Source organism: Melanostigma gelatinosum (assembly GCF_949748355.1).
Source record: "Melanostigma gelatinosum genome assembly, chromosome: 19".
Lineage (NCBI taxonomy): Eukaryota > Metazoa > Chordata > Actinopteri > Perciformes > Zoarcidae > Melanostigma > Melanostigma gelatinosum.
The window spans coordinates 399,527-416,652 of record NC_136652.1 but is presented as its reverse complement, the minus strand read 5'-3'; the positions used below and the strand labels follow the sequence as shown (position 1 = coordinate 416,652).

Genomic DNA, 17,126 nt, shown 5'->3' with positions numbered 1-17,126 from the left:
TTTAATCTCAAAAACATTGCCTGTCTATGCCCCTCCCTCTCCTCCTCCAGCACTGAAACACTCATCCACGCCAATACATCGAAAACTAAGCCGCTGTCGCCAGAGATCATATTGCCCTATTAAGGGCACTGAAGTCTAAACGTTTGTATTTAGCCACTGATCCTATGGTCTGTGATCACCTTGAGCATTGACATTGACAGCAATGGTCAAATGGTAACGGTAATTAGACTTGTACTGTAGAGCTTATATAGCCGACCACTCAAATCCAGCTGCAGGTAAGTTTCTGACCTACAGTACTTACAGGAGGTGTTGTACATGACAGCTGAGGCGGACTGGTACATGGCAGGCTCCACCTCTGTCCTCCCCTCCTCTAGTTCTTTGTCCTTTTCTTCGGTCTCTGCCACTTCAACTCCTGATGCCACATTTTCAACTTCAGAGGCCCCCCCCTCAGAATCTGATGGGTCTTCCTCCACTCCGCCCACCTGGCCACTAGAACGGGAAAAGCGGGAAAACAGGATTCCTCCGATTCCCTTTCCAAGATTGGCAGCACCTGAGGGGCAGTAAGATTCATGCTGCATATACTTCATTCATTTCAGTCAACAGTGGAGTAAAATGTGACAAAATCTGGGTGAGCATTTCTATGGAAGCCCAGTATTCATGTTAAATTGTTAAATGTTTGGACCTATCACCAGAGCTGTGTTGCCATACATCTACTGAGTTCTCTGACAGGCATCACCACCTCCCTAACTGACCTTTAAGCTGTAATAAGATCCTACTCTCACCCAAGCAAAGAACAGATACTTGACGATACAGACTTTTCTGCTTTTTTTGCACCTTCTTGGGTGGCTCACTGATCAGAAGATCGGCGGTTAGATCCCCGGCCTCTGCAGTCTATATGTAAAAGTTACTGAACCCAAATTGCTCATTACCGCACGATGTGTGAGTGTGCATGAACATCTAAGACTAGAGTGTTAATACAGTCCATTTACCATTTTGTTGTACCTGTACTCTGTGTAATGACAGTAAAGTTTCATTTAACCTCATCTAATTTAGCTCCACTAGTCTTACAAATCGTGACTAGTGACACCATTCTCTGACCTTCAAAGCGTCCTTGAATTCTATCCTTGCCCAAGTAAAGAGCAGGTAACGTCACTGTATATCTCCTTCCACAGTTGTCCGTTAAACTTTAAAATCAAGAAACATCGAAATTCATTTTTGTGTGAGTGAAAGATTACAGGCAAATCTACAGGGTCATCAGGATGACCCTCTCAATAGCTGGTGTTTGGTTGACGGTTCACAGTGTGAGCCGTTTAATGAGAGGAGCGGAATCTCCATTCACTCCAATGGACTATTTGTTTCAGTAATGGCGGCTCATGGAGCCTCTTAATAGTTTCTGGAATTTAGCAGCAGATAGACAGCGTCATAGAATTGCAGCCAAATAGATATTACTTATCGAATATATTTTACTATTACTGCTTTTACGATCATTATTATTCTAATATATCCACTGCTGCTGTTGTTATTAGTAGTAATAATTGTTCTATTATTATTCTGCCATGATTAATCTGTCTACTGCTATTACTACTCTCACTCAGGAGCACTACTATCATTTCTGTAATACGAACTGACTGTTGTCATTTTATTGTATCGTATTCTTTACACATCTATTGCACATCTGTCCATCCTGGGAGGGGGATCCTGAGTTTTTCCTTTTCTGATGCAAGGGTCCAAGGACAGAGGATGTCTTATGTTGTACGGATTGTAAAGCCCTCTAAGGCAAATTTGTGATATTGGGCTATAAAAGTTACATTTGAATTCAATTACATTTAAACATAAGACATTTAAAGAAAGGGACTGTATATTATCAACACATCCGAATCCAATTAACGTGTATTCAAGCATGTTAGTGTCTTATCCCCTACTCAATTTGTAGACAGTAACGGAGCATTAACAGATAACAGATTAGGTTAGGATGCTGGTTAGCTATACACAATGTTAACCACAAACAGCTCATTTCATCTAATGGTGTGAAATTATAGAAAAATGGTTGTGGGGTGTGGGTATTTAAATGTAAATATTCCATTAGGGCATGTGAGTGTAGAGTGGTGGATAGAGGTGGTGAAATGAGGATATCCAATACAAGCTAACTTACAGAGCTCATAAAGTTAATGTTACACAACAATAACAAATTGGTGATACATCGCGACTGATATGAATTTAGAATGCATATTGAAGACTTCTAAATGGTAAGAGCATCAGGTATGATGCAGGTCAGGAATGCTGAGTGGACAATGAAAACATTGAAAACATTGAAATTTCAAATAAGCCAGGAATAAGGAATACATGTGTATTATACTTCCATGATAAGGGATCATACTCAACATTTTTTATTTATTATATAAGTATTAATATTGTGTATGTAATATATATTCTAATCATTTTAAGGATCATACAGCAATGATAACTCAAGGTTACTTCACATACCCAACAACTCGGTTTTGTCTCCCCAAAATCATATCCCATAGTGGTTGAATGCACAGTACACACACACACACACTCATTACTTAACTAAATGACAGCCAAGAACATGAGATAACTTTACATCAATTCATATTTGTCATACTTTATTAAATAGATTTTCAAAACTAATGACATTTAACTACCTTAATAACTTAAGTTGGGGAACAAGGACCAACCTTAACACCTAATCTTAATTTCCCATCCATGCCTATACAAGTGTGTCTAACCATTTTCCATCTCTCTCTTTCAGGACAAATGTAGTGTTTGAATAGGATGACCTCACACATTTTAGTTGTTGCAGTAATTTTTAGAGATCGTAGGATTGCTCCTGCTGACTTGAGCAAACATGGTGGAGACTGTATACAAGGATGTTCATTCAGTGAATTATGGCCCATTTAGAGTAAAATTCAAACCAACGGGTGACGTCACGGTGAGTAAATCCACTTCTTCTATGATTTGGACTCTTGCCACATGTAAGCTAAATCTACAATAATTCACGTAAGTAAACCTGGTGCCTCCTCAACTCTCTGCATTTGGGTCCAACCCTGTTGGAGTTTTCAACGCATGAAAAACACCATGTCAAGCCAGCATGTCATTATCAGCTAGAGAAACCGACTAAGCAATAGCCAAATAGCTAATCGCCCTCAGCTATCTCCCATCATATATACTGTATCATGTTAACCTAACAGTGTTCAAACAATGTGATAGGACAACTAGCATGTCTATTGAGCCACCAAATGGGCCAGACCACCAGCTCTGGTAGCTCATATATAGGGCCCTATATTGCGCCCCCCAGGCGGATGGTTCTAATCTGACCTGTGGCACGATGCTACATTTATCTATCATCCATTTTAGGCTGTCTAACAAGTAACTAGCCTGCTAACTAATATGCAAACTGGCATGCTGCCTAAGCCACTATGTCACAGCTTTCCCATGTTGGCAATCAACATAGTATGCACCTCTGACTAACATTATTAGCATGTCAGCCTGTCTAGCATGCAGTCATCCAGCAATCAGAAGCAAGCTGGTCAATCAACCAAACAAACCAGCCAAGCCTCTTCAGCTACATCATCATAACAAGCAACACACCATACCCTTCACGAGTTACCAGAAGTTCTGGATTTACCTGTTGTTGCCCCAGTCACTAACCTTTAGTTATAACCTGGAGTTATAACTTCCTAAACGCAAAGATTTGTCTCAAAATAACTCTTGGGGAAACACGGTGGTTACAGCTGTCTTTGTCTGTTAATCCTGCGATATTATTGATTACAGGATTGTAATGAACTGACTCCTAGTCCAGAGAATACCCTGCTTCTCGTTCCAGCCATGTTGCTCTCTTAAAAAATGAATGCCACAGAATAGTTCTCATGAATTCAGTGCCTCACTTTAGTACTTTGACACACTCATCGTTTTTCCATATTTACAGTAACTGATATGCCGAGTAGAAGCTTAATAAAGAGGACGTATTTAGTAGGGTTGGGAATCACCAGAGGTCCCGCGATACGATATTATCACGATACTTAGGTCACGATACGATATTATCACGATACTGCGATATTATCACGATGCTGCGATATTCTGAGTATTGCGATAACATAGGCCTATATTGTGATTTATTACTTTTTAAACGTCAAATTATGTCCCCAAAGGAAAACTGTGTCAACATGTTTTATCTAATAAGATGAAGTTTTCAGTCTGTTCATCTCACTTCAATCATTTTTATTGCAGCAAAATAGGATTGTCAAGCAGACAGACTGACCAACAATGTCATACATGTTGCATGAACCTGACAAACTGAACTGTTTGTATTACTACATAGTCCAACTTAACTGAATGCAAACGTGTGGACTCAGTATATGAACTATAACTTATATAAGTAGGATATTAGAGTTATAAAACTCAGTATAACTTGTGATGCGTGGACGTCGAGGGCAGAGAGACAGTTATGCGCTGCACTCTTTTCATGAGCCGGCTACAACCCCGTTGTGAGGCCAGATGTCTCTCTTTGTTTTGACCAACTTCCTACCAATCACACTGACCCGGGACCTTTACTGACCTCACCAGAAAACAACTCTGTGCAAAAGCCTAATGCAAAAAATATAATGTTCTCAGCTGGTCTGGCTGTGGGATCCACTGTCTTAATGACAAGCCACGACCCAAAGAGATTACATAGGATTTTCGTTTCACAACTTGAACGCTGAACGTACTGCTCTGTAGTGTCTTTCCTCCTCTCAGCACTCTGTGTCATGGTGCAGCTCAACTCAGTCAGAATGCATTTTGATTGGCTGAACTGCATCACGTGATGTGATTCACTACCCATCAGCCTCTGCTGGCTATTACATAAGTTTCGTTTCACGATAGTCACGTGCTCGCCCACTGACCAATCACAGAACACTCTGCACCTAGCGGGAAAGCTACAGATGAACACTGAGCGGCATGTAATGCTGACGTCATTATAGGCCGGCTAGCAGGTGCTGACACGTCAAAGAATACGCCCAACATGTCAAACTAAAGATCTGATTGGTTGAACACTATGACAATCAACAATATCGTCCCCATTTACTTTAATCTGCACTGGCTACAGGTGAGAGTCTGCAGGCCTCTGCCTCTGTTCTTACCGAGAGATACAGAGGTGAGATCTGATTGGATAAAAGCTCTACTGGAACAAGCTGCACTGGAAGCAGAGCAACTGAGGAAGACAGTAGCTGTGCAATGAGAAAATATGATAATGGGAAAAATATTTTTATCAATTATAATACATGTAGTGTATTTAAGAAAAATTATTAAATTATAAAATAGATTTTTTTTTTTTTTTTTAATATATATAGCTTTGTGATTCTGTTTCGGCCAGCAGAGAAGGCCTTGCAGGCCCTGATGCCCGCCACTGCTCTAAACTACTGAACACTTGTTCAGTAGTGTAGTGTAAGCAGCTCCAGTTTCTCTCAGCTCAGATCAGGTACTCACTGAGTGTGCAGCTGTAATGACTGAAAGGGCTGATTTTCAGTTGGTTTCAAATCCATCACAGGTATTTTCCTGTGTTATTGTTGGAATGCTGTTAAGCATTCCAACTATTGTTATCCTGTTTCTTTATTGTTGGAATGCTGTTGATCTTTCTTCAACTTCTTCAACTTCTTCTATTTCTTCCATACGTTTTTTGAAATTCTTCTTCTTCTTCATTTCTTAAGCTACAGAAACCGTTCAACTATCAAAATGTTCAGCTCTTTAAGGTCACCCCTGCTTTCTATGGAGAAAATGTTCAAATCCTCTTGAACTTTCAAATCCTTCTACTTCCTCATACTTTCAGCTACAGACACCATTTCAACTTTAAAATGTTGAGAAACCCCTGAGCTATTCCCACATTGATATATTTTAAACTGATGTCACCGCTAGAGTGAAGAGCAGAGTGAAGAGCAGCTTGAGATTCTTGTGAAAAAAAGATTTGTGTTTTGCCACTGTGTCCACAATCTTCACTCTTCATGCATAATTTTCTTTACACATTTGGCACAGAAGCCTTTAATTGAGAGGAAAACCAACTTTCTGCTCCATAGAGACCAATGTTACATTTTGCTTCAAAAACATCTTCCACGGAACACGGTACCCCATTTCTAGATCGCCAGTTCAGCCACATTTTGTACACTACAGACACAATTTTTACAGGATCTGTTCTTCAACTCATCCTTCCTCTCATTTATTAATATATGAGCAATAGGAGCTACGGTTATGGGAGTTTTGAGGATTTGTTTGAGAGGTGTTTCCCTGTTTTATCTCCATGAAAATGCTGCAAGGACACAGGTGTTTCTGATTAAGCTAATTAGTGATGTTGGGAACGTAAAGGAGCGTGTTTGGGTTATCAGCATCTAAGAAACTAAATTATTGACATCAATAGAATTATTAATGTCAGTAATGTAGGAGAAAATCTGCATTATAACTGAACTGGACTTGAACTAAAAACAAGTTACGTAACGTGTTATTGTGAATTCGAAGGAGATATCGGGAAATTGTTCTGTCTCTGTTAGCTTTCGGGAAATGCCTCCCTCAGACAGATAGTGTGATTAATCTCTCAAAAGGACGAAAACAACACCATACATAGAGTTGTTCTCTGTAAAAACGAAATGGAACCCTCCCAGATTAGAAGCCCAGATGTGTCCTGTTTGAATTGAACAGACAGGTTTGATTGATGAACCACAGCTGAAAAAGGCGTGTGTTAGGTTTATAAAAGAGTTGGTCAGACAGTTAGATTTGGAATCTGTCTCCATATGCCACCTCGCATGTTCGACTGTGCATTAAACGATTCCCGCTGGATTGCAAACTCCGATTCGTCCTGACTCCATCCTCATTTCACGCTTCTACATAATTGGCGCCTCAACGTGGTTCGGGTCGAGACCTTCGACATCTCCTCTACGCCAGCCAACCGACAATCACGCTTCAGGCGCCGACAGGTGAGATCTTCATATCTCACCATAGTATATTTCTGTACAGCGTGATTCTCGCTTGAGTGATAGAGAGGGAGTGTTTGGGGTCCCCTCGACAGGATCCGCGCTGTTTAGCGGGAGGAGGAGAGAGGCGGATTGGTGTGTGCTGGAAAAATGCAAAAAAAGATGTTGATATGATTCAATTTGATCTCCAGCTGTAAAAAGAGAGCTCTCTCGTGTGGAACAGCGTACGCAGCATTTTGTTGGCGTGACGCCTGGTTGTGGCCAAGATAAACTCAAATGCGGAGCGCTCCGTGATCTCTCAAGCTCAAGAGACTTTTTGTACGCTGATGACAAAGCGACTGGGTGCTATTGATAAAGCAATTTCTGCAAATAAGTGTAAGGAGCTCCATTGTGAGTTCCAGTGTGAGATACGTAGGTCTGGAAACAAATCCTTTCTCGAGAAGGAAGAGACGAAAAGACTGGCTTAGATTTAAATAATAATCCTATAATGTGGGTCTGTCACGAGTGAGCGCTGTTTAAGGCAGGACACTGCGCTGACGAGACTCAGAAATTTTGTGCAGAAATCTAAATGAGCAGGAAAAGTAATATCTAACTAGACAATAAGATTAATAGTACGGTTTGAAAAGGTGTGCACACGACTGTAACTTATTGACATTACTGATAAAGTAATACTATAAAGGAGTGATTCATAGACGAATAAAGGGAAGAGACAATACTCCCTGTTAAACCCCCAAGAAGATAAAACAATATGAGCCTCTGGTGAAATAAAGAGGACATTTGTAAACTGTGAAACAGCCCAACAATAAGAATCTCTCCTTAACAAAGCCTTGAGTACAAGCAATACTGTTAAAAAACTCCCACATAGTCAAAGTCTGACATTAGAAAGAGAAATAAAAATACCTGGACAAAAAACGGACTGACAGACTGGGACCGCTGACTTTTGATGTGATAAACACCTGGGTGGCTTTGCATGTATATGAAATATTGGCTTTGTATGTTTTTTTGGCATGCTCTCCCAGTGATAACGCTTTTGCAAATGTTCAATCGAGCCTCTGTGAAACCCCTCATAAGAAATATACATCATTGGATAAGTGCGTATAGCAAATAAGTGAGTTGTGATTTTGGCAGTTTCTTTGTGAGTTTATTAATTTGTTCTAGTACAAAGAGAATCTTGGCAGTACACAAGCGTCTAAACATTGTAGTTAAAATTGTCACTTAAAGCGTATAAAGTTTATAGTATTAGTGTCATAGTGTTGTGTAGTTGTATAGATTAAGGCTATTCCTCTCTATTCTTCCTTTTTTCTCTCTGTGTCGAAAATAGCCCTCCCTTTCTCGCTCCGTTTGCTGTGTCTTGGCAGGACTGCCAAACAGTTTGGCTCCGTAGTGATAGCCTTGGCCGAACGCCCAGAAATTGTTGAGTGAGAGCCTTGGCCGAACGCCCAGAAATTGTTGAGTGAGAGCCTTGGCCAAACGCCCAGAAATTGTTGAGTGACACAGGCTGCAAGAGGAGAAGTAACGGCATGATACAAACATTGGTCAGAGTAGGTGTCTAAATAACCTAAAGTAAAGAATCTTAATATTCTACAGTATCGAACAATAATATTTCGAGTTAATAAAAGCAATCTTATTATTTGTCACAATAAACATTACAAGTGTAACCGGTATAAATGTATCAGTAGCATAATCATTTAAACCAGAACTAGTTTTGACTTCTTGATTTGAAAATTTGCGAGGTTGTGAGTTTAAATAAAATAAACTAAACATGAGTGTGACACCAGTAGCTCTCGTGGCGATCAAAAACTTAGAGCATGCAAAGGATGTCCAGAGACTTTCAGAGAAATGGGCAAAACGCACTAAAGGACTCGATCCATCTTGGCCTAAAGAGGGCACATTTGATGTGGGTTTGTGTGAGGATATGGAACTGAGAATCAAGGATTACAAACCAAAAGATAAAAGCAAGAAACGTTTGACGAAAAGAGAACTAGAATTAGAAACAATTAAATTGTTTAAGGTTGAAGGTCATCGCTACAGGAAAAATGTAAGAGACGGGTTCGTTGAACTGAAAGAAAGAAAAGCAAAAGCAGATCAAAAGGAACAGCTGCAGGACTTTTCGAAAACTGCAGGAATTTATCCATCAATTGCAGGAACTGTTAACATTAAAGGAGACTTCGAAGTTGAAAACAACAACAGATCTTTAATGACGCACCAAACTCCCCCACAGGGTGACCCGAGCAGGTCAACCAGCCCAAGACTCGATGCGACCCCAGCATCACAAATAGGAGATAAACCCCCAAAATACTGCAGCACTGGCCGAAAACAAAGAGAAGCAAAAGGATCAGAAATACTAGATTGCTATGCAGAACGAAATGAGACCGTAGGGAGAGACAGAGGAGAGTCTTACTGGCTGGGTGTGGAACAACATGTAAGAGGAAGAGAGAGAGACTCGAGAGGCGATGTAATTCGGACCGTAATTCAAGAAATGGAGGAGGACGCAGAGCACTGTCGCAAACAGGCACACGCCACGATTGGAGAACTAGAGAGAGAGATAGACAAAAGCCACAGGCTGATATGTGGGGAACAGGGGGAAGAAGAAGGAGTGGAAGGAGCGTTAAGAGGACAACCAGGGTTAAACAAAAGGGGAGGGGTAACAAAGGACAGACCTTATGATCTGAGATACAGACCTGGCATACACCCACCAGACAGGTATGGGCAATGGCCAATTTTGATAAGAGGATCTCAGGGGCATTATACACCTTGGCAAACACTCGACCTTGCAGGACTGATTTCCAGGCTGCCTGACATTCATGAGGGGGCTGGTAAGTGGATCAAGGCTTTTGAGGAGGAAACAGTCGGTAAAATGTTAGCCTTGGGAGACATTAAGGCAGTGTGGGCACAAAGTCTTGGAGTATCCACGATGGAGAATATTTTGCGCAATAGCGGAAATACTTGGATGGCCAATCCGATGGCAGATGGAACTGAGCTCAATGCATACAGAGCTGAGTTATGGATGGCCCTGAGGGGGGAATACCCTACCAAAATAGATCCCAAATCATTAAAGGGGGAACCTCTGGCAGAGACTGAGAATGCAGCTGGATATATTAACAAACAGCTGAAGAGATGGAAGCAGGAGACAGAGGAAGAGGCTGAGAGCAGCCCCGTCCTAATGACTTTGTTCAGGAATGCAGTTATTGAAGCCCTGCCAACTCCGGTGCAGAGCAGACTGGAGGATGTGGTGGGACTGACTTCAATGCCTCACAGACAATTCCGTGACCACGTGGTACACGCGATTGAAAAATACAGGAAGGATGAGGAGAAAACTAAAGAACAAGAGAGGAATTTGCAGCGAAAGTTAACACAGCTGCAACTCACTGACTTGCAAAATAAAAGTAAAATAAAGACGCAAGCTCCAATGGTAAATGACACTATTAACCATGCAATGCCAACTGCACCTGAGGCACAACCATCACCTGTGCAGCCACCCGCTGTTGTCAATGTTTATTCACAACAGCCAAATCCACAACAACGAAATGGAGCAATGAGACCTCCGTTCACTCGCCCTCGCTGGGAAGGTCAAAGAGGACCACCTTCTTTCCAGAATGGACAACGACGTCCGCCACAGAGGGAGTGCTGGGGGTGTGGAGACACAGGCCATTTCCGAGCCAACTGTCCGAGACCACAGCCAGGCACAGAGTGGAGAGAGGGGGGTCGCGGGTCTCAGTCCATGCAACGTGGAGGTAGAGGTCCTGTCAATCCATGGGCAGGTCCGAAATATGGTTACTAGGGGTGCCCAGAGAATCCTAACGGGGAGGGTCAGCATCCAATTATCACCATAGGAGCTGATAAAGAACCCATGCTACAGGTTCAATTAGAAGGCAAGCCAACACCGATGATGGTTGACACTGGAGCTACTTATACATGTGTAAGTCCAGAATATGCCACACACCTCCCCTTGTCAGGAAAATTTGTTAAAACAGTAGGATTCTCGGGAATGACACAAATGATTCCAATAACAGCTCCAGTGAGATTAACAACTGAAGGTGGTGAAACTAAAATTCCAATTTTAGTATCTGATCAAACTCCAATCAACTTGTTAGGAAGGGATGCACTGTGTAAATTACAAATAAAAGTCTGGTGTTCACCTGATGGAGTATTTGTTGATAGATCCGGATTGGATTTTCAAATGTACACACAATCTGAATGTGCAAAAGTTTATTGGCTAGGTGATGTTATGGAACCTATAACAAAGGTATTCAGCCAATGGGAAAAACTAATTCGAGCCCAAATCCCAGAAGCAAAGCAACCATTATCTGACTATCATTGCACAATGTTCTATGATGCATCATGCAGTTCGGTATTTGAGAAGAAATGGGATGAGAAAACGAAAAATGTGACTGTTGAGTTGGTAACACAGGATATTGTAGTAGGCCAACAGGGAGCAGCACTGAGCGTGCAACCAAATTCATTCATTTCAGAGTGGTACGCTGTACCAGAGTCGGTTCCACATATCACCCTATTGGTGAATGAACCGTTTGAATCAAAAGACCTCGGTCCAATGATGCATGTTGCTACACAGATTGAGTGGCAAGAAACAGACAACCCACTAATTTTTTCATCACAAGATAAAAAGATGATCAAAATCCTTTGTGGAACATCAATGATGGCAAAACCGCAGGTAGTAACGATACCAACGCGAAAAATACTAAAAACAGCAACTAAAAGTGAAGAAAGCAGAAACACTTTTATGGAAGACATGTTGACGCACGTGCCAGATCAAGTGTGGTCAAAACATGACAGTGATGTAGGGTTGGTAAAGTCTGCCAATCCTGTAAAAATTGAATTAAAACCAAACGTGAAACTGCCGTATCGCCCACAATATCCTTTAAAGCCTGAAGCTGAAGAAGGGATAAGTAAGACAATTGAAGGTCTGATAAACGCAGGAGTGTTGGTTGAGACATACAGCAACTGCAACACTCCCATACTACCAGTGCCAAAAAACGACAAATCAAAATATCGACTTGTGCATGACTTGCGAGCAGTAAATGATGTAGTACAAGATTGGCCAGCCGAGGTGCCAAATCCACATACACTCCTCACGAATGTGCCACATAATGCTAAATTTTTTACAGTAATTGATTTGTGCTCAGCATTCTTCAGCATTCCATTGGCTGAAGACTCTCGACATCTGTTTGCCTTTACATACAGAGGACGAAAACTCAGTTACACACGTATTCCACAGGGCTTCAAGCATAGCCCTCACGTGTTTAATCAGATTTTGAGACAGGATCTTGAAAATATTGTTATTAATAGCACATTAATACAGTATGTTGATGATTTGTTGATCTGCTCATCTACAATCGATGATTGTCATCGAGACTCAATCAAAGTACTCCAGAGTTTAGCAGAAGGAGGACATAAAGCCTCTCAGACAAAACTACAGTACTGCCAACCGCAAGTAGAGTATCTGGGGAGAATGATCTCCCATGGAGCCATTGCAATGTCACCCTCCCAGCTAGAGGGAGTGAGTAAAGCGCCACGTCCTCGAACAGTGGGCCAGTTAATGACATTTCTAGGAATGACTGGATTTTGTTCCGAGTGGATTGAAAGCTATGCTGAAAAAACTGCTCCACTAAGAGAAATCATGAAGGACGCAGGAACCCAGACGTTAAGAGCTCCGTTACAATGGACAGACAAGTCCTTGGTAGCATTTGAAACAATCAAACAAGAGATGCAGAGAGCTCCGGCTCTTGCAACACCTGATTATGACAAACCATTTCTGCTTTATGTATCTAATCGACAGGACATGTACGTTTCAGCAGTATTGATGCAGGAGACGTGTAGTGGTCGTCCAAAACAACCGATTGCATATTACAGTACAAAACTGGACAATGTAGCACAAGGGTGGCCTCCATGTTATCAAGGGCTGGCAGCAGTGCATTATGCATATGAGAAAGCAGCAACGGTAACGATGGGGTATCCTGTAGTCATACACACACATCACAAAATCACTGAGTTGATAAACCAAGGAAAGTTTGTGGTGACACAAGCAAGGTGTTTGCAGTACATGCCGCTCTTGACATATCCTGATGTGACAATAAAGAAATGTATAACTACAAATCCAGCAAATGTTATTCCATTTGAATTTGAAGGAGAGCCACATGAGTGTGTGGCAGAGACAATGAAGTATACCAAGTTGCGACCTGACCTAGAGTCTACTCCGTTAATAAACGCAGATGTGACGTACTTTGTGGATGGGTCCTGCTACAGGGACTACTTAGGTAATCATGCCGGATTTGCCGTGATTGAGCAAATAGGCAGTGACTTTGTGACAGTGAAAGCTGAAGGTTGTGATCAGCCATGTTCAGCACAGCTAGCCGAATTAAAAGCATTGACTGAGGCGTGCAGACTCGCTAAAGGCAGAGTCGCAAACGTTTACACTGACAGCCAGTATGCACTAGGCGTCACACAACTCTTTGGAGCATTGTGGAAACAGAGAGGTTTCAGAAAAACAGATGGAAGTCCAATACAGCATGAAAAACAGATAATGGACCTGATATCAGCAATGATGGGCCCGACGAGGCTTGCGATCATTAAATGTCAGGCACACCGGAAAGGGAATGATGACATTATAACAGGAAATAATGCTGCAGATGAGGCTGCAAAAGCAGCTTCCAAGTGTAAAGTAGCTATTCTATCACCAGTGGTGTCACTAGAGCCTGTAGTCACGCCCGAAGACATTATCCAGATACAACAAAAAGCAGACCAAAGTGAACATAACATGTGGATGCAAAGGGGGGCAACAATTGATGATATGGGGTTGTGGAGAACACATCAAGGATTGTTGGTAGCACCTGTTGCATTGTTGACCATTCTCATTTCAGAATCGCACAGTGATGATCACTGTTCGAGGGGGGAAGTCCTGAAAAGATTGAGGAGACAAGGATATTGGTCACCATTTATGCAAGCAATGGTGGATGAAGTGTTGAACCAATGTGAAATATGTGCCCAAAATAATGTGCGCAAAAGCATAAAAACACCTGTGGGACACATTCCTGTCCCAGAAGGGCCATTTAAACACTTAGTCATAGACTATGTGGACATGATAAAATCAGCATATGGAAAGAGATATATGCTAGTGGTAATTGACCGATTCAGTCGCTGGGTGGAAGCAACTCCATCAAAGAACCTAGGAGCTGACACAGTTATTAAATTTCTGACTAAGGAAGTCATACCACGATTTGGCATACCATCAGAAATAAGCTCAGATAATGGTTCAGCATTTGTGCAGAAAATAGCCAAGGGGATTTTACAACAGTTGAGAATCAAACAGAGATTGGGCGCCGTGTATCATCCACAAAGCCAAGGGTTAGTGGAACGGATTAACGGAACGCTAAAGGCAAAGTTGAATAAGATCTGTGCTAGTACTACGCTAAACTGGGTAGATGCATTGCCACTTGCGCTAATGAGCTATCGCATGCAAACTCACAGAAGCACGCACTTAACGCCGCATGAAATGCTAACAGGCAGACCTATGCCAGCACCTCAACTGAGGGGACCCTACAAGGGGCCCCCACTTGAGCAACTGCAAATAGAGTTAAAGGACTATATGAAGCAACTAACTGCCATACATAGATCCATCTATTTACAGGAGAAAGGAAAGGAGCCGGGGGCTGACCAGAAACCAGAGAAACCAGTGGTTCCAGGGGACCACGTGTACATTAAAGTCTTCAGACGAAAGTGGCACGAGCCAAGACGAGAAGGTCCCTACAGAGTGGTGCGAGCGACGCCAACAGCTGTCCAAGTCGAGGGAAGTACAACGTGGTATCACCTGAGTCATTGCACGAAAGTCCAAGACAAAAATAAGGACGGTGTAAAGTCAGAAGAAAATGACAAACAAGGTGAGCCTGGAACAAATGTTGAAACTAATCAGCTTTCTGATATGGATGCTGTCGGGAAGCATGGGACAGGAGACGCTGACGATGGAGAAACCTGCGATGACGTCAAAGAGCATGCAGGACAGCGGCCAAATGATGACTCAGCCATCCTGGAAGAGAGCCAGATACCATGAATCAGTTGAGTACGATGCAACCACATATATTCCATCCCATGTTAGACCGAGACCTATGCCAGCATTGTCATTAAAGCTCAAACCAGCACATCAAGTGTTTAGACAGTTGCATGCTAAAATACGTAGAAAGAGACAACTTCACCCCATGTGGGGATGGGAAGAGGTGATAGAAGACCAAAATGTAACTGCCAAATTGATAAATAAGGAAACAAAAGGTACAACTCCATCTGCTGAAATAACCAAAACCAATCCAACAGTTATACCATTGATGAACCCTATCGACAATAATGATAACCATACAGTTACCCCCAAGCCAGTTAAGTCTGAGAGTGAGATAAAGGTAACAACCGTTATCACTACAACCTTAAGAGTTAATTTGAGCAGCGGTACAACCGCCGTTACAACTACTCCAAAACCATGGCCAATCAAAGTTCCAAGCACTCCTGTGCACGTGACAGTGCCAAGTGAGGTTAGCACAAAACCAAGCCATTCATTAGTAACAACAACTGGAAAACAAGTAGACACGATGAACACGACAGTAATTCCTAATGTAGTGGTAACGAACTCGACTATTGTTCCAACGGTAAAGAGAGCCGAAGGAGCTACAAAAATAGGTAAAAACATGAGTTATGATTATGATAATTATGACAGTCATGACCCAGAGGAGGGATGGAACAGAACGGTAGATGATGTAGAAGACTCAGGGAGAAAATTCAAGCCAATGCAGAGAAGTGTTAGAATAACAGAAGATGAAGACTGGGAGCATGCTAATCAGAATGGGTGGTATAGATGGGCATGGTACTCAGTAAAAGAGATGACCTCGATTGAATGCATAATGTGCTCAGAAGCTCCAACAACATTGCCTGTAGTAGTCGCAGAAAAGCATACTTTCAAAGAGTGCGCAAAGACACAACAGCATGAATGCAGAGAGGGAAGATTCATCCCCAGAGAAGGGTTGGCTTCAATCTTCAGACTTCCTATGTGTGGTGTTCAATGTAGACTCTTGTTTGGATCCCAAAAGAAGCACAACTATTTAGATCTGTATCCTGAATATCAACTACGAAATGCATGTGCAGAATTTATGATTTCCACAACGCAGAACGAGCCTCCCACTAATTATAAAGTAGATCAATTACAAGAATATGAATGTTTTGCCAGTGGTGGATTTGCGTCAGACAAAAGAAGGGTTGACTTAGGTAATACTACCGTGTACTGTAAAGTAACTTGGGTGGTGTCCTGGTTCCCACAGGCTAATATGACTTCTTTGTTTATCAGGAGACCAGTATGGTATGAGAACGAAATACCACTTGACCAAAACTGTGATAACATAACTATGACCATTCCCACTCTTCATTTGTTGAGTGAACAGACAACAGGAATAGCCGACAGCTATTGGATGTGTGGTGAAAATGTTTTACTAAATATTCTGCCGCCCAGATGGGTAGGGCTGTGCGCGTTAGTTCGAATGAGATTACCGGTAGTGGTAATATATAACGGGGCAGGGGAAACAATTAAAATGATGGAAGTGCCCGACGAGAAGCGTAGGTATAAGAGACAATCCACGCTGGACCAAAGTATCCAGTTAGACGCTATAGGACAGCCTAAAGGGATTCCAAAGGAATTTAAAGCACAAGATGAGATTAAGGCAGGATTTGAATCTATATTACCCTGGATTACTATCAACAAAAACGTTAACTGGATCAATTATATCTACTACAATCAGCAGAGGTACCTGAATTACAGTAATGAGGCCTTTAAGGGGTTGGGTGAGCAGCTACACCAGACCAGTACAATGGCATGGCAAAACAGACAAGCATTAGATTGGATTCTAGCTGAAAAAGGTGGGGTATGTCAAATGTTTGGGAAACAGTGTTGTACATTCATTCCCAATAACACTGCACCTGATGGGACATTTGCTGTTGCAATGGGGAAAATTCGGGGTTTGAGACAGGAAGTTAAGGACAACGCTGGCAAGGGGGGGTGGTCATGGGATTGGTTAGACCAAATTTTGGGACAATGGGGGTCTGTGTTGGTAAAAGCAGGAATTGGCGCACTAATAGTTTTAATTGTGGCTTTTCTATTGGCATGTTGCATCGTACCCATCC

The 17,126-nt window shown here is 42.0% G+C and overlaps 1 protein-coding gene across 1 annotated transcript in view; it reads right to left on the bottom strand.

The window, feature by feature from the left end:
• The window catches only part of ddhd1b (DDHD domain containing 1b), a gene marked incomplete at its 5' end in the record, with an annotated part of 58,187 nt that overhangs the window by 9,513 nt on the left and 31,548 nt on the right, over positions 1 to 17,126 (bottom strand). Inside the window, one exon of the mRNA XM_079291383.1 lies at positions 302 to 550. Coding sequence (XP_079147509.1) covers positions 302 to 550 — 249 coding nt within the window. The remainder of the gene's footprint in view (positions 1 to 301; positions 551 to 17,126) is intronic.